The following is a 25,200-nucleotide window of genomic DNA, read 5'->3' as shown; positions in this document are numbered from 1 at the left end:
GAGCTTGGCTTTGACTTGGCTGGATTGTGGATTGGATTTGTGCTTCTTTGAATTCTTTGTCCATAACTTCAATATTCCAGGTTGGTGGAAATTTTGTCTCCTTGAAGTTGTTTTGAATATGACTGTCTGTGAAATATTGTCTGCGGGAAAAATTCAGGTTGCTGTGAGATTAATTATATAGTTTCATAAATATTATATTGAGGCTATTGTATTTCAATGGCTATCTTTCCTAGTGTATTGTTGTGAATGGATTTTGTCTTTATTTTCTGTGATTGTCGTGAGATTTCTATGCACTGTATGATATATGCCTTGGGAAGTTTGGAGTCTTTCTGACTTGTTGTTGTTCTGTGCAATTTGGATTTATCATTCACCAATTTATTGTTTTAATGAGAAGCCTTGTTGTTTATGCATATTTTGGTAGAGGTGTTGGGAGTTGCTTCCTATGCTTGTTGTAGGATGTCCATGTAGATGTGTGGAGGTTTATGTTGCGCTTTGTCTTTGATTATTCCTTAAGTTATGTATTTCTCAAATTTGGTATCATATTGCCCCCAATCTGGGTTGGTTACTCGTGTCATTTTGTATACATTTCCATTTTTTAGTCTATTTTGTATCTTTCGTAAATGTGTTATTGTTTTAAATATATGCACTAAATAACACTGTAAATGCATTATTTGATTGGTCAAATCCACTGCATAACTTATTATATTCATTGTAGAATATACCATATGCACTGCAGAAGTTTGTAAATGCACTGTAGGGTTATGTATACGTGCTAACATGGGTCTCATATGCGTGACTTTGGCTAATAAATGTGTCAGTAATCTGAGTACATGCACTAAACTATTGAGTGAATGCGCTGAACTATCCATTATATGCATTGTACTATTGCCATTTTATTTCTATGGTGATTTTAGCTTCTGTGTCATTTTTCTTGAGTCTACATTTTTATACCAGAGGTTGTTTTCATATCCCTTGTGTTATCCTCTGTTGATTTATTATTCTGAGATGGATTATTGAGTAATTTGTGGCTCCAACAAGATGGATTTGCCTTGCTATGGAGGATTGTATTGTTTATGGTTGAGTGAGAAGGATCATGCCTTTCTCATTATTATTGATTATTTGATGAGGCTCTTGGTTTATTATATGGTTTGGCTTTATGGCATTTTGGCTATTGTTTCAGATTTGTATATGTATATGTGGATGTTATTATATAGATATGAATGAGCCTCCTTGTAGATGTTATGTATTGTTATTTACCCTAAGATCATGGAACATGGTTAGGGGGAGTGGGCTTTCATGTGATGGATGGGGTCATGAGAGAATAGGCTGCCACAAGGTTCCTCGTAAGGATGCTTGGGGTCTAGACCACCGGGAACACATTGGGAGTTCTCTTGTTTAAATAAGTGATAACCTTAATAATTAATTAAATGGATTGGGTAATTATGATTCATTTAATCAAGATAATAATTTTATTTTGGTGCCCCACCTCATAGCCCTAGAGTGGAGACTCAGGATGAGCTTGGGAAGGCCATGGAGACGGTAGATGGTAAACTGAACTCCCTTGATTCTCTCATAGGTTGAGCGGTTCTACATGACTATCAGGGTAACCGATGTAGTTCTCGTAGTTCTTCCTTCTATGTGAGGATAACATGCAATGACACTCTTCCCTACATGTATCCTTGTTTCTTTATGCCTTGGTTGTTGATTAGCCTCTGGGAGTTTCTATGCTTTTGATTTAGCCTTGTAATGTGATTTGGATCATGGCTCATGTGGTTGCTTTTTAGTTATGGATTTTGTTGTGTTTATGTCCTTTGGTTGTTAGGTGTTAGCCTAGGTTTAGAGTGTGTATGGGACCTTGTGTCATTCTCCGTAGCACGGGGGGTGGTTCCTCATTAGTTCCACATGGTTGGGCGGTTTGATACCTTCTTCCATTGGGATGTTCTTTGTTGGATGTTTGTGTGCGTGGATGTGGTTTCTCTATCTTTTTAGTTCATTGTTGGATTATTAGAGTAGATTGTTGTATATATATTAGAATGTAGCCAATGTTGTAATATGAATCATGTGGCATTTATATTAGTAGGATTCATGAGATAATTGTAATTATAGATTGGAAACTATGTATCTTGACGTAAATGTTATTGTAATCTTGTAAGAAGATGATTAGAAACTCTTGTAGGATATGCCATGTAATGAGATGATTACCCTCAATGATAGTGAATATGGCACTTCTTAAATAAAGGAGGCATTCTCTTAATAATCTCATCTCTTATTTATTGTTTATCCATTTTGCACTATGTTGGATGTATGGTTATTCTTATTGATGGAAATGGACTAGATATATTGTAGGATATGTTAGTGATGGATTAATAATGAAAAAATGGTGGTGTAGTATATGATGTAAATGTGGGGATTAGGAACATTTAGAATTGGTACTTTTGAAAAGAATCTAAGGGAAGTAAATGGTAATTGGATCATAATGAAATGTGTTCATGATAACCTAATTAAATGGATAATTCCTTATGTTATAGGAAGAAGTAAATGCTAGGAATGAATGTTAGAGTTAATGAAGATATTAGAGTGTGATGGTATTCTATGTTGTTAGTTATGTTCATGTGCTTAGAAGTCATGTTAAGTAATGGCGTTGAGATACCCTAGGGAATGATAGTTGATGAGATGTTATTTCCGCTTGCGTATTATATTCTTATGGTCATGCTTCAAGTAGATTATGTGCATGGTTAGTGGATGTTCAAGTAGATGTAAATGATTATTGAGTTATATGTGTTGCATTGGTTTATTGCTTTTAAAAAAAAAAATTATCTCAATTTGTTAGTTAGTTGGTTAATTTATCTAGGGTATTTTGGCAAGCATTACACTCGTTATGAATTTTTTTCCCCAATATTGTGCCTTATGAAAAGATCAACATTTATTAGAATTTGGAGTCTTCTACTTTGCTTCAAAACCATTAATTTTGGATTGACCAATATATATCATGGGTCCCAAATGAGATCATTTTATTTAATATTTTTTATGAGAAATATTTCTTGTGGGAAAAAGTTAGTTCATATCACCTTTTCAAAGCTTTGTTGGGTCACATCATTAACTTTAGTTTTTCCAAGAAGTCAAGAACACTTTAAATTGGATTAATTCTTTCTACATTTGCTTCATAAACTATTCACTTAGCATATAAATTTACTGTGTAGTTTTCAATTATTCCTAAGGTAAGAAAGGGGAATAGTTAGGATGGATTCCTATTGTATTTTATGTAATTTTATATTTGTAAAAGAGAAAAATGCATACCTTGGTCCTAAAATATGTTATGTCGGTAAGTTTAGTTCAATCTATTTTATAACCAAATCTTCATTAGCCTAATTAACTCCCATATATTTGTACTAGAGCCTATTACATCCATTCTTGCACTTAGGACTCGATTATGAGTGAGTGTCTTCCCCCAAATTTAAGTACTTTTTCCAACTATTATGAGCTACTACTTTTGTCTAATTTGATTGTTCACATCTTAGCTTATATGTCAAAACATTTCAATTAGGTGGCTAGGGTTATGTGTTTAAAGATGTAGACTACAATATTAGTACATCTTGCATTGAATGTTAAAAGACTCATCTAGGAGAATTTTCAAGTAGTGACTTAAGGTTTGGATAATCATCAATACATACTACAACATTTAGGCATACTCCACTTTGACTTAGAGTGAAGGAAATTTCATACTTCAATCCTCTTATGGCAAATCTCTAAAGGTGATTCTAAGTGCCACATTTGTTTAAAAAGTATATATAGACAAAGGTGAACAAGTTTTTGAGATATATAAGAACGAAATATAAGATCACACAAATTAGACACAATTATAAATTATAGACATGATTTCATCTTAATATTAGAAATCCAAAGATCATACATTCTCAATAACAATAACAACAATTCAATATCAAATCTAAATCCATTTACATCTCTCATTACTCATCAAAAGACCAAAATCCATTAAAATAACTAAACACATCCTTTATCCTTTTCATTTTCTATTTTAAATTATCACTTCAATATTTTAATCTAGCTATTCAATTATTCAATTTATACAAAAAAATTCAGAATTCCAATTTCTTGTTTTTGATTCTTAAGAATGAATGAATGAATGAAGGAATTTTAATGATGTCCACGAGACCCAACGGTCTAAGGGACTAAGATGAAACACGCTAGCCTATTTTCAAGTTCTTTTCTATGTTGGCTCTCTTGCGATGGATCTTTATTAGGAAACTTGTTGTTTTGTGAATTCTTGTCTCTTCAAAAAGCTCATTCAAGCTGCCCACCTTTAATTTGTTAACAAATTGATTGTGGATATCGTCATATGCTACACATTCTTTGATGAAATGTCATTCCATTTCCACTGCCCTCTTACTGTAGAAAATGCATGTCCTTTCTTCCCAATCATCTTTGGGGACCTTCCATCTACCAGTTTCACATCTCAAATGATGAGACCCCGTCCTTAACTATGCAATTAGAATTTTGGCCTTTCCTTTGATCACGGATCTCAAATACACTTTTTCATCATGTTCCTAGGTGGGGTTAAACTCTTTGATATAGTATGCTTTTTTCTTGCCTAGTTGATTTGTCCACATAACATTCCTAAATTTTTCTACCACCCACTTTTTAATCTCTTCTTTAGTGTTAGGACAGTCACGATGATTTATGTTCCACTTGTTCAACCACTTGCTATTTTGTTTTTTCTAGTTCTTTTTCCTACGATTTATCTCCCCCTCTTCCATGATCATTTTGGGCCAGCGGTGCTTATCCATATTTTCAGCTTTCTTTAGATAACATAACAATTGAATGACCGCTAAGGCTTCAATTGGGAACATACCAGCTTCCGCTAAAAGAATATCATACGATATCGTTGATTTGACTTTAAGACTACTGGTAATTAGGTGCTTTTGAATTCTTTCTATTTGTCGCCATTTGTGATTTGACATGTTGTTCCCCCATACTTCACATCTGTAAAGGATAACCAACACCAGTAACAAACTGAAAAGGGTTTTCTTAGTTTTCCAATCCCATAACTCTGCTTTTCTACATCTATTTTGAAGAAGGTATAAAGCTCTCCATCCTCCTTGTATCCTCTTTGATCTACATGTCTCCCAAGTAAGCCTATTGTGAAAATCAATTCCTAGATACTTGTAATCAACCACTACCTCCAAGGGGCTTCCCTCAAAGATAAATTTGACTTGCTGCTTCTTCTTTTTCAAAGAGAAGATCATGACTTTGTTCTTGCTGGTATTCACTTGCATCCCAACTTCCTAACAAAAGAGCTCGAGAGACTTCAAATGCTCTTCCAAACGTTGTGCCGATTTAGCAATGAGAATAAAATCATCTGCATATAAAAGCAACTTCACCACATATCCTACCAACTGAATACCTTTCCCATTAGTATTGTTTAACCACTCTTCAAGTTTATCAATATATACACCGAACAAAGTGGGAGAAAGAGGACATCCCTGCTTGACGCCGATGTCACTACCAAAGCACTCTGACATCCCCTCTTTAGTTCTGATTTTAGCTCTAACCTGCTCATAGAGTTTGTAGACAACAACTCTAAACTCCTTTGGAACCCCAAGTTCTTCAATTCGGTGCCAAAGCTTATCCCGAGGAACAGTGTCAAAAGCTTTTTTGAAATCAACAAAGAAGCAAAAGGCTTCTCCTCCTTTGCTGTCCCAAATTTTTTCAATGAAATGCCTTAGAGTAATGCAATGATCAATGGTGGAATGTTTCGGTCGGAAACCCGCCTGCCCTCTAGCCCTTTTTCCCTCTTTTTTTGCCCATTTACTGATTCTGCATTCTATCATGCTTCCAAACAACTTTCCAAAGAGAGGATTGACCATAATAGTACGGTAATTAGAGGGGTTATTGACGTCTCCACTTTTATGTAAAGGTATAACAATGCTAGTTGTCCATTCCACCAGAAAGTTGTTTTGGTTAACCCTGTTAAAGATTTTATTGATATATGGAGCTAGGAGATCAACTCCCCATTTTAAAAATTCTTCTTGTAAACCATCAATATCTCGTCCTTTACCACTTGCCAAATTCCTTATACCTTGTTTGATGTCTATCACTGAAAAAAGCTCAGCTGAAGTGTCGATTGTGGGCAACTTACATTTCTCATTTGTCTGTTCATAAAAGAGCTTCGCATATTCAACCCACTGAACCTCTGTTATATTATTTTCTATTTTCTTTCTTTTTTGTTGCAACTCCTTCCAAAATCCTTTGGGGTTGTGTTTCCCCAAAGCAATTAGCTCTTTCCTTCTTGCAATTACATAACTTTCCTTTTTTGATTTTATCAATTGTTTGTATGCAGTCTTGTTTCCTTTGTTTGAATCCATCCTTTTAAGAGATTTTTTAGCAGCCTTGCACTCTTCGTCATACCAAGGATTAGTAGGGAAGGTATTTGAAAATTTCTTCAAAGGTTTTGAGTGCTTACACCCCTCCAAAGCCTTATGGATTAAAGGGATCAACATACTGTTGCCAAAATACTCTCTTTCTCTCTTGCTTCCCTTGCCCTCTATATTGTTTTTTGCCAATTGTATGTGTGTTTTCCAGAGTTGTCTTAAAGATTTCACAATTCTCTCGATTTAAGAGGATTTTACCTTCTACGTGGTCCTTCCTAAGGTTGTGTTGTTTCTGCTCTTCCTGTATGCCTTTAGTATTTATGCCAAATTTAATAAAAAGAGGCATATGACTAGAATTCATCTCCATGGGAAATATCTCAATATTGAAGTTCAACAACTTAGAAATAGAGCTTAGAGAGCATATTACATAGTCAACTACACTTTGTCCATTGTGAGTATTATAGGTAATACCATTAGATCTCGACCAGTTCTTCATTCCATTACATATAACCATTCCATATAGGCTACAAAGACCTAACAACTCTGCCCCATAGTGTGACACATTACCATTCCCATCCTGTGAGGTCCTTTTCCAAATATGATCCTCATTTTCCCCTAGCCATAAGGGGTTACTATCCTCCCCACATCACTGCTTAGCTGAATAGATTGATTATTCGTTGTCCTAGCGTTGAAGTCACCAATTAAAATGATTTCTCTTATATTGCTAAAAAATGAGATATCTTTTTTTAGTGCATCATATAGATCTTCATTATCCATATTTCTCTTCTTGTAAAATTTTGAGCTTTTTAGGACAAAATAGCAAAGCAACCACCCAAAAAGTATCCTCATTGTCTGTTATTTTCGTTATTTTCAGCCATATAAATTGTTTATTTGGATCCTCTTCCTCTAGAGTGAAGCATGTAGTCTAATCCGACGGCAATGGCTACGCAACGGACAAAACGACCCACCCCATGCCATGCCTTCCCTTCTCCATGCCCCCATGCCATGACGCCCCCGTCCACTCAAACGATCCAATCAAATCGTACATCACCATACTGGACTACGCAAGTGGTATAATTCTTGATGGGCACTAAAGTTTTATTTTTATTATTAACCTTGTTTTAATTTATCTTGTTTTAAGTTTTACTCGTTTAACTTCTTTTAAAATTTTATTTTTATTATTTATGTTTTTTATGTTTTATTTATTTTTTCTTTTTATTGTTTTATTTTTATTAAATTATTATTTTAATAACAAGTTATATATTTAAACTTTTTATTTTTATTTATTTTAATACAATTGAAGCAAATTTTGCAATAGGGAGAGTGTTGTGTTAAAATATTATATTCAAGCATGTAATTTGCTTCAGGGTTAGGTCTTTGAGTGTGTCCATGCATCATGCAAGGGCCTAATCACATCAAGTTGCTTAAAGTGGTGGGTTTTGGAATTTTTTCAGCCCCGACTACTTTGAGACTTGTGTGAAAAGAGTAGTTATTACTGTTGGATAGATGATGACTTGTTCCTCAAACTTTTATTATGAATAGGTACTCTGGAAAGTTAGATGGATTTCCGAAATTTGCAGTGGAACTTCAATATAGATGAGTGGATTTCTATGCCTGTTACTTTCACTAAAACATGTCAATATCTGCTTCCTATTTGTAGAAGCATAATTCCCCTTAGGCATGCCAATGTGATCCTGTTCTTTAATAATGTCATTATCTATTGTTTTCTGTAGTGAACGTACACTTTGTTGAATTGATAGTTCTAGAGTCCTTTTGTTTTGGAGCATTTGTGGTGAGATTACCTCGTCTTTCTGATTGTGACCATAACGTTGCCTTTTCTGATTTTTCTGGAAAGTGATAGAATAAGTGAGAATTCAAAGTACAATGTAGAAGTTATATTTCTTTTCCAACTTTTCAATTCTTAGTAACTATTTGTGTGATTATTGGAGTTCTGCAGAGGAACAAAATAGATGATTAATAATTCTGATCAAATACAAGCTCAAGGATGGAAGATTACAGCAATTTGAAGAGGGCTCGTTTACAATCATTGCTTTCTACTCTTCTTGATGATCCTGTACTTAAAGATGTGCCCAAAAATCCAAATGTTGCTGATGTTAATACACTAATCAGCTTAGAGCAGGGAAGTGCTATGAAGCTTTTTGTTCTTAGGATGGACAACACCATCTTTGGTACGTCATTCTTTCCTATCAAGGTTCATTGTTTTCAGGCTCTAGTTTGATTTGGTTGCTTCTTTAGGGCTTTGGCTCGGGATTTGTTATTTTAGGTTTGCCATGTCTCACTTTGTTCACCTTTCTTTTGTACTTTGTGTTTACTTGCATTTTGTAACCTAGATTTTTTTTTGTCTAGGTCTTATTTTTTTAATAACTGATTTTACTTTCTGCGTCCTATTAATATATATTGGTTATTTGTAGACTAATATATTCTCCCATTCTTGGTTATCTTTGTATGGTATTGAATAAAACTATTCCATTTGCTTTCAATAGAATGAGCCACATGTTTGTAAAGTAGTATGGTTAAAGATTACTATAAGTTGGAAATAAACGTAACTTCTTATTACTTAATTTTCTTACTATGGGGAACATGCAGGATGCAATTTTATCCTATAAGTTATGTCCTAGTTCTTTTACTTTTTTTTGAGGTTTATTTGTTCTTTATTTTCAGGACCTTATTCTCTTGTACCTTCAGAACGTCATGAATTCTGCAGTTTGCAAGTAGTTCGGTCTCAAGGAAAACTAAAATGTAATTTGCATAGTAATTAAAATCTATACAAGTGATGAGTTGGAAAGCTTGTTCAAGGAAATAGTTGTCTTGCAAACTAATCATTTGTCTAACCATGTTTGAATCAGAACTACAAAATTTTAAGTTCAAATGGTGATATCAAGTAAAATTTTGTGCTGAATACAAGTGTTTTTGGAAGAAAGCTTTGTCAAATTTTTGTATCGACATGTTTCGTATCATAGAAAACTTTTTTTGCTATAATGGACTATGGAATATCATTGTTTCAAAGTTTTGTAACTTCCAAACACAAACTGGGATGGTAATTGTCTAAAGGGAACCAAGCGTCAAAGATGCTAAACCTTTCTAGTATTGAGATCATGTATTGAATAAAATGTAGGGTTTATTTTTATCTATAATTTTACCTTGCCTGCTACTATGGCTACCCTTTCCTTATTTTTTTTTGAGAGGTGTTGGTTAACAGATTAGTCTTTTCCTAAACGCTACTAAAACAAGACTCTTTGCCCATGAAATAAGACTTAACCGCCAAACTAAAGATAGTTTCCCTCTGAATTTTGAAGTAAAGGTACAGCTCCCTTCATAAGATTAATTTTTGATTTCTTTTCGAATATACAAAAGCTTTGGTATACTTTTAACTAGAAAGTAGAAAAGGTCTCTGACATTTGGCCATCACTATGAAACAAATGCAATAACAGGAATTAAAATGAAATAACTCACGGGTTATTGAAATTTATTAAAGAAACTTCAGTACCATCATCAATTCAAAGATTGACGACTATTTACCAATATAGAAATAGTGGATTCAAATATTAACTGAATGTCATGTCCCATCATATTCCCTTTGAATAAATATAATGGACACCTTATATTGTACCAATAATATTATGGCTTGTCTAATAAGAACCGAACCTCTTTAATTTTTGCCTTATTATTAATAATAGAACATATCAATTGTTTATTGACATAATTATATATATGACTTAATTTGTATTTTGGTTGACCCCTCATCATGATTTGAATTAAGGATAACAGCAAATCATGATCATTCGATATTAAACATATTCAATCCCAGCACATCGATGATAAAAATAAGATACGATTTGACTAACAAATCGGTGACTTAGTTATGAAGACGCACATCTAATGAAAGGCAGCGATCCTAGGAAATATCGGACATATCTTTTTATGCCTCACCCACGATATAAGAAGGGAATGGAAATCATAAAAGCAGTGGGGGGGAATAATACAAAAAATGTGAAGGATGGAATCATAAAAGAAAGAAATGATATTGCGGGGAACCATAGTTTGATCAGAAAACAAGAAATAAGACAAAACTCAGACATAAGAAGTGAGTTATTCAGCAGAATCATCAAGAACCCTGCAGAAAGACAGACTAAGGCCTGAACACAATGATAGTCAAGAAGAAAGGTAAGGCATTCTCACTTATGTTCCCAAACTGGTATGTTTCTATGCAACATTGCTGTTTGCATTTACAGTATATGGGAAATCATATCAATGGTTGATCCATGAGGCATAATAAGTAAATCAATGACATACATTGCTAATTACATTTAATATATGTCTGACTTATAAGTTAGATTCAGCAGATCATAAGTACAGCAATAATACTTTGGGAACAATTCCTAGTATCATATTAGTTCAAATACCTTGGGATTATTATTATTATCTGAACCATATTACCTTTATTTGCAACACTATCCTTTCAGCATTATTATTTTGTTCTATTCGTATCATAGTTGTTTAACTGTTACTAATATACATTCTATAGTGTTATTATAATAACTAGACATGTTGAGATGTGTATAGTATATCAATGATGTGCATCATTCATTATGTTAAGTATGCATCTTAGTAAATGGCCATGTATGTTTGCACTTTAGAAATGCATCCTTGTGAAGGAAGGGGATGAGATGTAATGGAGGGGTGACGGAGGGCTCATGGGTAGGCCATACTAGAACGACCCAATTGGTGTCTATGACCTTGAGGGTCTTTACCTGAAGGAGTCAAGGAACCCGGTTACATTCTCGTTGGTGTACGTTTTATCATTCACCGAACATTAGAATAAAATGTTAAGGACACTCGACCCTCCTTTGAACAAAATCACTACGTATGCCAAGATTGCAAGAAAGAGCACACGGCGATTCCAAGGTTTATATGTGCAAATGAGCGACTTTATGTTGGATAACTTCCTTGGTTATGTATGCTAAAATACAAGGGGGACTTACGCTCAATTGATATTGATCACAAGTTAGGAGGACTTAGACGAATATTACAATGAATGCTCTCTCTTTTTTTTCTAATTTTTATTTTCAATTTTGGACTTCAAAAAAGGATAAAAAGGATGAGAGTTTAGAAGTTTTATGCTACTGCTATGAACTCAAGGGACGGTAAAGACTGGGTGAAACCAATAACAACACTTTGTTTCGCCACACTAGGACAACTAGGACAACTACACAAAGTAGGTGCAATCTTCTAAGGTTGTGCTCGATATTTTCATACTTATGAATAATACCATCAATCGAACAATATTTACTCAAAGTAGAAGTTAAAGCAGCCACATCATAAGCTCAGGCTAACTTTACACATTGAACGAAAATCATTCATTCGAAGAAACTATGAGCAAGAGTTTCACCAATCTAAACTATCAAATCCTTCATTCATCTAACAACTTTAAAAGAAAATTTACTCCAAGCAAATCTATTCTATTGTTGAAGAAAGTATGTAACCATGCAACCACTTAATAACAATAAGACTTCAAAGCAAAATCTGCAAATGAACTTTTTATTATTCAAGCAGCTCTAAGCAACAATTTTATAAATCTCTCCACAACAAAATGAATGGGAGAATGAGAGTTTATATAGAGTTCTGAAAAATGAATGAAAGGCCGAGCTTGATGTAAGATCAACGACTGAGATAAAGACAACACAACCCTAATTAGGGTTTCCCAAAATAACATCAATAACAAGTGCATGGAAGACAAGTGGCGTGAAGAGCTATCTTCTAGGAGGGCGCATCTTTATCCTCTTGAGTGGTAGTATGTTCAATGAATTTGGACACAATCTGGCCGACCTCTTCCATTGTGACATGTGGCAGTATATTGCTCCAATATTCCCATCTGTCCAAGTCGTCGGCACAAGCGGCAAATGCAATCTCCCATTCCCACTCCTGTTTTTGGAAGGCATCTTGGATGGACAAGAAATTCGATGCCTTAGTCAAATTCTGCTTCAGGATTGGTCCAGAGATGGCAAAGAAAATTTCTTGAGTTCTGAGTTTGAGATTTTCCAGCCACATATCACTTTCTTGGATGGTCTCCTTTTCAAGTAAACTGGTAGTTACAAGGAGAATTTTGCTTTGTATTTCTTTAACCTGCTCTTCGGCCTTAACAATATCAGCCTTCACTCTCTCTAGGACCTCGCTCTGTGCAACCAATGTCCAATGCCATGCATTGAAACCATATGCAGCTCCCTCTGCAATTATCTTTCCATCAATCAATTCCTATTTAGGAATCCCTTTCAACACTCTAAGGCATGGGATAATTCTGTCCTGAACATCTTGAAGGTCAGCCCATGCTTTTGCCATGCTTGCCATTCTGGAGAGTAAAGAGGAGGTTTGCCCGTATGTCAGCATCAATGTGTCCACGAACGTGGCTGCTTCTTCTCTTTTGCTTGCCATCCATTCTTTAGTCTCTCTTGTCGTCACCTTTTCTTCTTCAAAATTTCAATTGCTTCCTGTGAGGAATTCAAAAGTGGAGGAGCTGCTGGATTGGCTTGGTTGAGCGGCTTGGTCAAGTGCTGAATATTCCTTCAGGCGCTCAACTTCCTTCCTGTATTCTCTCTTCTTTCCTACCTCTTTGTCTAGTCTTACCTTCATGGAAGCAATTGAATTGTCTAAGTCTTCCACCTCTTGACCCTTTGTAGTTGTCCCAAGTCGAAAGTGGTAATTCCATACTCCTGATGAGTAATATCTTCTTTTGACTTGTCCACTTTCGGTACAACAATCTGAACTGTACGGCGACCTGTCTCATCTCTTTGGATTGTGGAAAAATTCTTGGCTGGCTTCTTTGTAGCAACTTTTTTTTAACCTAGCCAGGAAATCGGCCATGTCATCTTCTTCCTATACTACTTCCATAGGTACCTTTATCTTCAACCTTTCCTTCAACCAATCACGAATCGTAGTCTATTCAATGCCTTCTTCCTGATTACTTTTGTCACATGGAATATCCTGAGCTCCTCGAAGAGCGGAAATCATTCCCTCCTGAAATTTATTGCCTAGAATATCCATTTCATATCTGATTCCAATATCTTTGTGCCTATAGGAGACGGTGGTTCTTCATCCTCTTGCTGGACTGTCATCACATTTCCCTCATGGATTGGAGAAGGAATTTTTTATTTCATCAAGTGGCTGATCCTCATTAATCATTATGCTGTCCAAATTCCTAGATGTAGCAAAATGGGATGGCTCTAATATCTGCTTCTTTTGAGCAAGTTTCTCATTCACGACTTCCTTCCCCTTTGACCTTGAAGGATCGTCAACTGTTTCCTTCCTTTTTCTTGAATTGATGCTTTCGATTGGTCTGGCACTTTGAGATGCTTCTGCATTCGAAGAATATGACTCCATTTCGCCCATCAAGTTATAAGAGTCAAATTTCTTTGCCTTAGCACTTGGACTTGCTGATCAACCCACCATTGTGAATTTTTGACAACTGGCCACATCAAGGTGGTTAGATGTGGTTAGATCTGCGAGCTCTAGTTCCGACCATCGTACAAGAGGAAGTGGCCAACTCTAATCAAAGCGCGTCTGGACATATTCTCCATCCTCTAATTAATCCAGCACACGGAAGAGTTTTGTTGTTCTGATCAAGCTTACTGGCAGTCTAGACCATAGTCTTTTTTTGATGTCATACTCGTCTGCAGCATTTGCCCAAAAATCTTCCAAATCAACCCTATGTCTGTATCTCTCTCCATTCATTGATCCAATGTGGTTATGTGGATCAAAATCAGCTCTGGACCTGTAAAATGTGAATGGATACCACTGCATTTCCAATTTGGCACCCTCAATTGGCTATGTTGTTGGACAAGACTCCAACATATTTCCGATGAAGAATGGAAAGGAAATGGCCGCCTTTTGCTTTGTTCTTTGGAAGCCCTGATATGTTTCCAATTGTCTAAGGACTTCGAGCAAGACCATTCTATTGGTAGGGTAGATCGGAAGTTAGTAAGGACATCCGATAAATCCTTGAACTCTTATGTATGTGAATCTTGGAAACTGGATAAACCAGGATCCATACTTGCTTATCAAGCTCTTGGCTTCTTGAGTAAGCCTTTGATGGATTCCTCCTTGTAATGTTTTGGTGATATACATCAAGAATGCATCATTCACCCTTCTAAAGTGGGTCTTCTTGTTAAGTTGTAGTTGCAGATAATAGTCATTGGACTTAAACTCATTTTCAGCATTGCCTACCATGCCTCTGCAAATCAGTCTTGTATATCTGTAATTTCTAGCCAACAAATAGACAATGTAGGAGCTCATGTAAAAGGATTTCGTCCTTTCCAAATTCTTCAGCTCTTTGTCAAGATTATCACTGATTATTTGGGACCAATTGAACATTTTAACACCTGAGGTGATCTCATCAATGAAGTAGTACATCCATGTTTCAAATGGCACACCCTGAGGGCTGCCCATTACTCTATTCAGCAGTAAAATGATATCACCATACTCCTTAAAGTCCGTGTGAAGCAATTTCTTTGGCACTTTCTTGAGATTGTAATTTGGTATTCCAAATGCTTCCTGAATGGCTAATTCTCCAAGATGAGCCAATACTCTTCCATTTGGTGCAATGGTGTCTCTCTCTTGGGCATTATAGTGTATGGCACATTAAACCATAAGCTCAGCACATTCCATAACTGGTGGAAATCCAGCTGCTTGGACGATGCCATTTCTCATCATTCGACGAGCAATAGGTGTTGGCAAAAATCCATCTTGCCCATACATTCTCCTCTTGAAATCTTTGAAGTCCACGTGCCTAAGGTTGGTATCTGTGACATTTTTCCACTTGGAATTGATCTTTGACTTTGGCTGCAACCCTTTATTGGCGAATTTCATTTGAGACTTTCTTGAAGGTCCTCCTTTGGTGGTCGTTATCCTGCAATACACATGAAAACATAATCATTATTTTCGAGAAAATTGAAGATTCTAACTTTGATTTTTGGACCTTTTACTCGAATATTTCACTTTCAGCCTGTCAAAAAGCTAAATTTCTTGTGAAAGATCAGACTGAAAATGGATGAATTTGGCTAAATACTTAGTAAATTTCGTGAGAATGAGTGAATAAGACAGAAGGAGGGTGTAAGCAATCAGTCAGACTCGGATTTTAAACCTTTGAAATTTTAGTTTTGACTGAAATTTGTCTTTAACTCTGAAAATTCCGTCTTAAACTCAGAAAATCACTCTATTCTTCGTCCTTCACTTAGAAAATTTATTCTTTCTTCAAGAATTTTCCTTCAAAAATCAATCCTTCATAACCTTGAGATAGAGAAAACCTCTTCACATTTGAACTCCAATCTTCAAACCTGATAATGATTTCGAAGTGACAAGTTGAATAGATATAGAGTTGAAAGAGTTCGATTTTAGAAACTTCATGTTTTTTTGTTTTACTTTTGTTTTATGTTTTCCCTAGGTTCATTGAACTTGGACTTGTTTTATCTCTTCCAAAATGGAAACTCGATCTTCTCCTTGGGCGAGTTGGCATGGAATCTTCTAGATTCTTCTCTCAAATTCAATTTTTTTTCTAAGTGTTGGATTTTCGAAAACTTCTTCTAAGTGTTGGAAAAATACAAAAATATTCTAAGTGTTGAGTTTTATTTTTCCAACTTCAAACTTGATTAAACCTTTGCTCATGGTGAATTTCATGTGCTTCAGGCCATGTTTGTCTGTTTTCCTTAGCCATTTCCTCTTTTCCTTGGCAAACTTGATTTATTGCTAGGCTGAATTGGTTATCTTGCCATCTTTCTCTAGTTATGGCGAACATTGCACATGTTTGGTCATATCCACCTTCTCCTTGGGCAGACTTTAACCTTGTCTACACTCTTTGCTTTGGCGGAGTTTATGTTTGTTAGGCCTTCACAACCTTGTGCCATTTTACCTTGCTACCCCCAATTTCTCCTAGGCAGACTTTGTAGATGTCTAGCCACGTGTAGGGCAAACTTTAAGATTGATTGGACAACTTCTCTGGGTGTTGGGTGGACTTTAACCTCTTCAAGCCATCTTTTCTTTCTCCTTGGCGGACTTCAAACTTGCTTTGCCATCCTTGGGCCGAGTTCAAGAGTCTTTGGTCATTGCTTGCTTAGTGTTGATGTTTGTAGCTATGGTCAGACTCCTTCTATGGCCGACATAGCTAATGTAATTGTCTAATTGGTCTATCGGCCTTAGACAATTATAGGTCGAAGATTACATACATTTATCTCAAGCATAATTAAGAATTTAATTAGCATCTTGCTCTATTTGTAATTGGTCACCTTATAAGGCCGACTTCATGTAAATTCGCCACCCTTTGTGAAAGGTTATATTAATTGAGGGCCGACCCTTTGTGAAAGGGTGCCTCTATCATATATATACAAGGTGCGATATCGTCCATGAACGTACCATTCATTCATTCAGTGAATTCATCCTTAAGAAGAGCGAATTCATTCTTCAGCCTAGCGAATTCATATCTCAGTCAAGCGAATTCATCCTTCAGCAAAGTGGATTCATTCTACAACAGATCGGATTCATCCATTAGCAGAGCGCAAGTCATATTGACAAGTTTCAGATCATTCCGTGACAGGTTGATGTCCTACATCAGTTCGAACTGCACATACAGTAGTATAGAGCGAATTGATCTATATAGCTTCTAGGAGAGAAGCATCTTGTAAAGACATATCTATATTTGCTAAATATATTCAGAGATTTTGTTGCTGGGTTTTTCACCTTCAAGAGGAAGGTTTTCCCAGGGTATATTGGTGTGATTCTTTGTTCACTGTGTTAAATTGTCTAATAGCTATTAATCTGATCTAAAAACATGTTATTAGAGTGGGTTTGAAAAGATCGTGATTAGATTTCTTTATAGCGGAAAAGTTATCCTTCCTCCTTCACCCTCAAGGTGCAATATCCAGTCTCGAAAATGGTATACGATCTGAAGGTCGAAGATAGACTCGAAGGTACTTCAAACTTCACTTCATGGAAGTTCAGAATTCTTGTTGCACTTGAAGAAAATGATCTTCTTCAGTTTGTGGAAGGAAAAGATTTACCTGAGCCAAAAGATCAAGAGGAGAAGCTTCAATTTAAGAATAATGCCGTCAAAGCTAAAAAGATCTTGATTGACTTCGTGAAGGATCACCTAGTGCCTATCATTTCCAAAATGTCAAATGCAAGAGACATGTTCAAAACCTTGGAAGCGATGTATGAGATCAACAACACAAGTAGGGCTCTTGCATTGAGGCAACAACTTCATCAAGTCAAGATGGCGAAAGGAGAATCAGTTATATCCTTCTTCATGAAGATTTTAGAACTAAGGGATCAACTAAGCGCGATTGGAGATGAAGTTGTGGATAAAGATCTTGTCATGTTAGCATTGAATGGCCTTCCTCATTCTTGGGAGCCATTCATTCAAGGTATAAGTGGGAGATCCAAATTCCCTAAGTTTGATCGTCTTCGTGCTGATTGCATCCAAGAAGAGTCTAGGTTGGCTGCAAGGGGAATTGTCAGAAGTTCCCAAAATGAAGACACTTGTGTTCTTGCCACCCAATCTACTAAGAAGAAAGGAAGAAATTGGAAGAAAGTCAACTCCAAGAGGAATAGAGATCAAAGGATAGACTTTGCACCTGATTCAAAGAAGAAAGATCTCTCCCACATCCAGTGCTTTAGATGTGACAAGTTTGGTCACTTCGCAAGAGATTGTTTGTCGAGACCTAACCAACAAGTGGCAAACATTAATGAAGTCTCAACTCAAAAGGAAGCAGAACACAACTCTAATGGATTCTTCTTTATATCAAGCAATGTCCCCATGGATAGTGATACCTGGTTGATTGATAGTGGAGCCTCTAGACACATCACAGGCTATCGAGAACATCTCTCAGTTTAGGTGGAAAGGGATTCTAATCTTCAAGTGATCATTGGAGATGATGCACGCTATTCAGTAAGAGGATTCGGTGCTACTTCACTCAACTTAATCTGGGATTCTACTTCATCTCAGTGATGTCTTGTTCATACTGGGAATCAAGAGGAACCTTATCTCCATTTCAGCCTTGGAAGACAAAGGTTATCAAGTAGCATTTTCAGAAGGTAAAGTTCTTGCATGGCCAAAAAACTCCAACATCAAATTTGCTTGTGTAATCGGGAATCGGCATGAGAGTTTGTACAAGCTTTCCACTCATCCAGTTCAAGCTCTTCTACATGATTCTTCTAGTTCCAACGAACTATGGCATAGAAGACTTGGACACCTACATTTCAGGGCTCTTCCATCATTGGTAAAGATGGTTAAAGGTATGCCTAAACTTAGTCATGTTCATGATAATACATGGAAAGGTTGTGCTATGGGTAAAAACACTAAGAGTCCATTTCATAGTAGTGAAAGTAGGTCTAAAGAAATACTATATCTTGTACATTCTGATTTATGTGGGCCAATGTCAATGGCATCCCCAAGCAGATTTTTGTATTATGTAACTTTCATAGATGACTACTCTAGGAAGACTTGGATTTATTTCTTAAGGTCTAAAGAGTCGGATGAAGTCTAGGTAGATTCAAAGAGTTTAAGGCTCAATGTGAAAAGAGAAATAAAGTTTTAAGGTCTGATAATGGAGGTGAATACACCTTTGGTAGCTTTAGCGATTTCTGTATTGAGGCAGGGATCAAGAGAGAGTTTTGTGTCCCTTACAACCCATAGCAAAATGGGGTTGCAAAAAGAAAGAACATATCTATTGTTGAAGCTGCAAAAGCCATGATCCATGATCAAGATCTTCAAACCTTTCTTTGGGCAGAAGCTTTTAGAACAACAGTGTATGTTCAGAATAGATGTCCTCATTGGATAGTGCAAAATATGACTCCAGAAGAAGCCTTTTCAGGGATTAAGCCTGCTATTAGTCACTTGAGGATCTTTGGTTGTCTTGTGTATGTTCATGTAACTAAAGATAAAAGAACCAAGTTGGAACCTTCTGGCAAGAGAGGAATATTTGTGGGCTACAGTGAAAACTTTTAAGGCCTACAAAATCTACATTCCAGGTCATAAATAGATAGAGGTTAGCAGAGATGTTACATTTGAGGAAGATGTTGCATTCAGAAAATCTAAAGGCTCATGCATGGAGATAGATGATGAAGATCAAGAGATTCCTCAAGACATGGACATTGATCATACTCCTGAGATTCAGAGGGAGTCTACAGAACCTGAAGTGAATGATGATCCAGTTGAGCCTTTGGATCCTATTGATGGACCTAGAGATATTATTGTGAATCGAAAGAGACCTCTTTGGGCAAGGAACACTATGCAGGAGGCAGAAAAATTCGCAGCTCCTAGAGGCACATTCAGAGAAAGTAAAAGATCACATAAATTCTCTAGCTATGTTGCATTGACGTGTAATCTTATTGAGACTGAACCTTCCAGTGTTGAGGAAGCCTCGAATCAGCAAGTATGGAGTGATGCTATGGATGAAGAATATCAATCAACTCTTAAGAATGATGTTTGGGATATTGTACCTAGACCTAAAGGAAAGTCAGTTGTATCCTCCAAGTGGCTATTCAAGATGAAGCATGCAACTGATGGAAGCATTGAGAAGTACAAGGCTAGATTTGTGGCATGTGGTTTCTCTCAGAAAGAAGGAATAGACTATGAAGAAACATTTGCTCTAGTTGCTCGATATACTTCCATCAGGACCATCATTGCTATTGCAGCAGCTAAGGGATGGAAGCTACATCAGACGGATGTGAAGACAACTTTTCTCAATGGTGTAATTGAAGAAGAGGTCTACATTGAGCAACCTGAAGGCTTTGTGATTCATGGGAAAGAGTCTCATGTATGCAAATTGAAAAAGGCATTATATGGTCTTAAGCAGGGTCCTCGTGCATGGTATGAAAGGATTGACAAATACTTAGTGAGTTTGGGTTTCTGCAAGAATGATGTTGATCCGAATCTTTACTTCAAGGTATTCAATGGTGAAGTTTTAATCTTGGTTCTATATGTTGATGACTTATTTCTTATCAGGGAAGAACATCTCATCTTTAGATGCAAGGAGGAGTTGACTTCAAAATTTGAGATGAAGGACCTAGGACTCATGCATTTCTTTCTAGGTTTGGAAGTAAGGCAGAGGCCTAATGAGATCATCTTAAGTCAAGGAAAATACACCATTGACATCTTGAAGAGATTTGGGATGTTAGATTGCAAGTCTATGTCTACATCGATGGAAACTAACTTGAAGAAGTTGAGTGAATCTGCAACTAGTGCAAATTTTGTGGATCCTACTATGTACAGACAGTTGATTGGATCCTTGATGTATCTAGTCAACACTAGACCAAATATTTGCTATGCAGTGAGTGCACTTAGTTAGTTCTTGTGTGAACCAAGGCAGATACATCTAATTGCAGCCAAGCATATCTTGAGATACTTGCGTGGCATAGTTGGATATGGCTTGAAATACTCTTCCAGCATGGACTTGAATCTGCAAGGCTATTTTGATTCTGATTGGGCAGGGAGTGTTACTGATTGGAAGAGCATCTCTAGTTGTTGCTTCAGTTTGGGATCTGCTATGATTTCTTGGTGTAGCAGGAAGCAGTCTTCAGTGGCATCGAGCACTGCAGAGGCAGAATACATTGCAGCATGTGTGGGAGCTCGCGAAGTAGTGTGGCTTCGAAAGCTCCTTGCAGGATTGTTTGGACAATCATTGGAGCCTAAGTCATTCATTGTGATAACCAAAGCTGTGTGAAACTTTCTGTCAATCCTGTGTTTCATGACAGAACAAAGCATTTAGAGATCCAATATCACTATATTAGAGATATGGTGCAAAGGAATGCTATTTAGTTGAAGTACATTAGCACTAATGATCAAACGACCGATATTCTCACCAAGCCTCTTGCTCAAGTGAAGTTTGTGTACTTTTGAGACAAGCTTGGAGTTGTGGAGAATGAAGCCCTAGCTGAGAGGGAGTCTCAATGTTAGTGATTTCTTGAGATGTACCATAATGCATTCTTCTCTGTGAGAGAAGTTTCAGGTGCAAGCCCTTGGTAGTGCATTCTTCTCTGTGAGAGAAGTTTGAGGTGAAAGCCCTTGTTCAACCCTTTGGGAGTAGCCATGGTGGATGTCATGTGAGAGACTCCATGACTTGACACTTGTGTTTATTCACCCTTTGGGAGTAGCCATGGTGAACGTCATGATGAGATGACGACATCACATTGAGTGATTCTGTGATGGACACTTGTGTTCATTTGCATTTCCATACATGGGAGTAGCCATGATGGACCCACCCTCTGGGAGTAGCCATGGTGGATGTCACTATGTGACTTAGACATCGAGAAGGATTCCTCCCTAGCTAAGAGGGAGTGTTGATGTTTGTAGCTATGGTCAAACTCCTATGGCCAACATAGCTAATATAATTGTCTAATTGGCCTATCGGCCTTAGACAATTGTAGGTCCGAGATTATATACATTTATCTCAAGCATAATTAAGAATTTAATTAGCATCTTGCTCTATTTGTAATCGGTCACCTTATAAGGCCGACCTCATGTAAATCCGCCACCCTTTGTGAAAGGTTATATTACTTAAGGGCCGACCCTTTGTGAAAGGGTGCCTCTATCATATATATACAAGGTGCGATATCATCCATGAACGTACCATTCATTCATTCAGTGAATTCATCCTTAAGCAGAGCGAATTCACTCTTCAGCCTAGCAAATTCGTATCTCAGTCAAGCGAATTCATCCCTCAGCAAAGTAGATTCATTCTACAGCAGATCGGATTCATCCATTAGCAGAGCGCAAGTCATATTGACAAGTTTCAGATTATTCCGTGACAGGTTGATGTCCTACATCAGTTCAAACTGCACATACAACAATATAGAGTGAATTGATGCATCTTGTAAAGACATATTTGTATTTGCTAAATATATTCGGAGATTTTGTTGCTGGGTTTTTCACCTTCAAGAGGAAGGTTTTCCCAGGGTATCTTGGTGTGATTCTTTGTTCACTGTGTTAAATTGTCTAATAGCTATTAATCTGATCTAAAAACAACAGTTAGGAGGGTGGACTTTGAGACTTTTATGCCACCTTTGGGCGGATTGAAGGTTCTTGTGCCATGTCAAACTTGGGGGCGAACTTTGCTCTTCATTAGCCAATATGCTTGGGCGGACTTTAGACATGTCTTGCCATTTGCCATTGGGTGGACTTTATAACTATCTAGCCAACTTCCAAGCTAGGGTGAACTTTGCCTCTGTCTAGACATGCTTGCATAAGCGGCGGGGGGGGACTTCAAGAGTGTTTGGCCATGTTTGAGGGCGGACTTGGGCTTGTGCCGGACATTGAAGCTTTGTCATGCTTTCTTATTTCCCAAGTGCTTAGGCGGTCTTTAATGTTAGCTTGCCATGTTGTCTACACCTTGGGCGGACCTCGCCAGTGTTTGGACATGCTTTTCATGCCTAGGTGGACTTGATTGTTGATTGGCCAAGGCGAACTTCATCTTAGTCTTGCCATGTCCAAACCTTTGGGCAAATTTAATAGCAACTTTACTAGGGCAGACTTGAGATGGTCTAGCAATAGGTTCATGTGCCATCCTCCAAATCTACTTCCATTGCTATCTTCAAGTTTGATTTGTCATGTTGATGTTTGATCTACCATGTTGTTTATCTGGAACATCTGGAACAAAAACCCTAGCCTAGAGATTTTACCCTGCTTTTTACACTTGGAGTCATAAATTTTTTGATTCTGAAGATGGGAACGTTGTTGCCATGACCTGAGGGACCCGATCCTAGGTCTACTTTCAAAAAAGCAGAAAAAAAGCAAAAAGTAGAAAAGCAAAAAGCGAGCCAAAAAAGATGCTTCCCAGATTGGTCCCAAAGTGCCAAAAATAAAAAAAAGCCAGAATCCCTAAAAAAGAGGAAGGTGTCAAAATTGACCTTAAGCAATTGCAATCTTCATCCTTTAGGCCTTCTAAGTGGTTTGGCGATGTCCAAACACTGATCTGAGCATGAATTCCCTATTTGGCTCGGATGATCTCTCAAAAAATTCTAACCCTAAACTCTCAAAAATAGAGACTTATGAAATTTGCAGAGGTAAGACAAAACCCTAAAAAGCAAACAACTAGGGGTCCCCATTTGCAATGGGGCAATGTGTGAAATAGGTCACAGCAGTTCTCTAACCCCACAAGACATTAATAAGATTAGAGAAGAAGGATGGATAGGAAAAGTAGATACAAGCACACCACTAGGTAAGGATCCTGAGTGGATGTCCATGTTGCCTGCCACTAGGGCCAAGAGAGCCAAAGTTCCACTCTTGGGCTTAGTGTGGGATGGCTTTGGGCGGACCTACCATACTTCTTCTCTCACATATGTTTGAAAGTATGTTATAGACATTGTAGGAATGTCATGTGTTATAAGACTAACCCTAATAATGGATGTATGGTGTATATGTGTATATGTCTCTTATGTCATGATTGCAGGATACAATTCCAAGATCACATTAATTTAAGAGATATTTTCTTGGTAAAAAAGGTAACCCTAAACCTATTATTGCAATTGTGATTCATAGGCAAATTCTAAGATAAATCTGAAAGGGGGGATTATAATTGGTGTCAAAGCAACTTTCCTGCCATCCTATGAAGAATAGTTAATGCAAACATACCAAATAAGGGGGACTAGATTCAACATGGGTGAGCAATTGGGCAATGAATTGAGGGCTTTCATGGAACAAACAAATCAAACACTCATTAGTCAAAATGAAAAATTCAATAGAACGAGCCAACTCCTCCTCCAAGCTATTCAAAGCATAAATATTAATAATAATTCTAATCAAAACCATGGGAGGGATACTTATTCAAATCACTCCGAAAATGATCACCCCACAAGGGCATCAACTCCTAGACCTACTATGCCTCCCTTCTTACCAAGAGAAGAGCCCATTTTAGAAGAAGAGGAACCAGCTATAGATAGCATAGAGGAGCTTACTGAAATATACTCTAGGTTAGATCCCGAGGTACAAAGAAGTATATCCTTTAGAGATTATTGTGAAGCAAAAACCAGGGTCACCCCCAATAGGAGAAAAAGGCATCTTGATAGAGACCTTAGGGAAAGGATAAGTAAGATGACCATGCCAAACTTTTATGGATCCGAGAAATGTACAACACGGTCATGGGTCCAAAAACTAGATACTTACCTATCACTTACCCCTATGATAGAAAATAATGCTATTAAGTTTTCCGTGCTCCATTTAGGAGGAATAGCTCACGATTGTTGGCATCATGGCCTCATTACTCAAGGCCACCAACAAATTACTACCTATGATGAGTTTAACCAAAAACTTATCACAAAATTCGACCAAAAACATCCCGAGTGGTATTTCAAGGAACTCACTCAACTTAAGCAACTTGGAACAGTTGAAGAATATCCCATTGAATTCCAAAAACTAGCTGTGATGGTACCCGAAATTTCAAAGGAGATTCACATACTTATTCGTTGAGGGACTGAAAGAATCAATCTGAAGCATAGTAAGTGCCATGGAACCAGCAAACCTAGAAGAAGCCATTCAAAAGGCAATGAAATTTGACACTCTCATCAAAAGATAAGCCCAAAGGCCTTGCACCTAACACATACCCTAAGTATTCTCATAAAGGAGATAGGCATGAGGAAGAATCCCAAAAGGGAAAACCATGTTACCATTGTAAAGAGCCATGGGAGCGTGGGCACGTGTGCAAAAAAGAGAATATCAAAAAGCAACATGAGGATCTAAAATGGAGGAACTTGTGCTTCAGATGTAAAGAACCATGGGAACATGGGCATATATGTGGGAAAGGAAACCAAATCC

The 25,200-nt window shown here is 37.1% G+C and overlaps 1 protein-coding gene across 6 annotated transcripts in view; it reads left to right on the top strand.

Moving 5' to 3' along the window:
* Positions 1–7,779: 7,779 nt before the first annotated feature.
* LOC131065225 (U11/U12 small nuclear ribonucleoprotein 25 kDa protein) overlaps positions 7,780–25,200 on the top strand; it is a 155,526-nt gene continuing 138,105 nt past the window's right edge. For 2 of the 6 annotated variants that reach the window (XM_059216646.1, XM_057999676.2), the window contains exons 1-2: positions 7,938–8,181; positions 8,347–8,578. In XM_059216646.1, coding sequence (XP_059072629.1) covers positions 8,395–8,578 — 184 coding nt within the window. In that variant the 5' untranslated portion in view covers positions 7,938–8,181; positions 8,347–8,394. The other 4 variants (XM_057999675.2, XM_059216644.1, XM_057999674.2 and 1 more) reach the window with 4 other exon arrangements.

Source organism: Cryptomeria japonica, chromosome 2 (genome assembly GCF_030272615.1).
Source record: "Cryptomeria japonica chromosome 2, Sugi_1.0, whole genome shotgun sequence".
Lineage (NCBI taxonomy): Eukaryota > Viridiplantae > Streptophyta > Pinopsida > Cupressales > Cupressaceae > Cryptomeria > Cryptomeria japonica.
The sequence above is the reverse complement of the archived record's forward strand: the minus strand, read 5'-3'. Positions and strand labels throughout refer to the sequence as shown.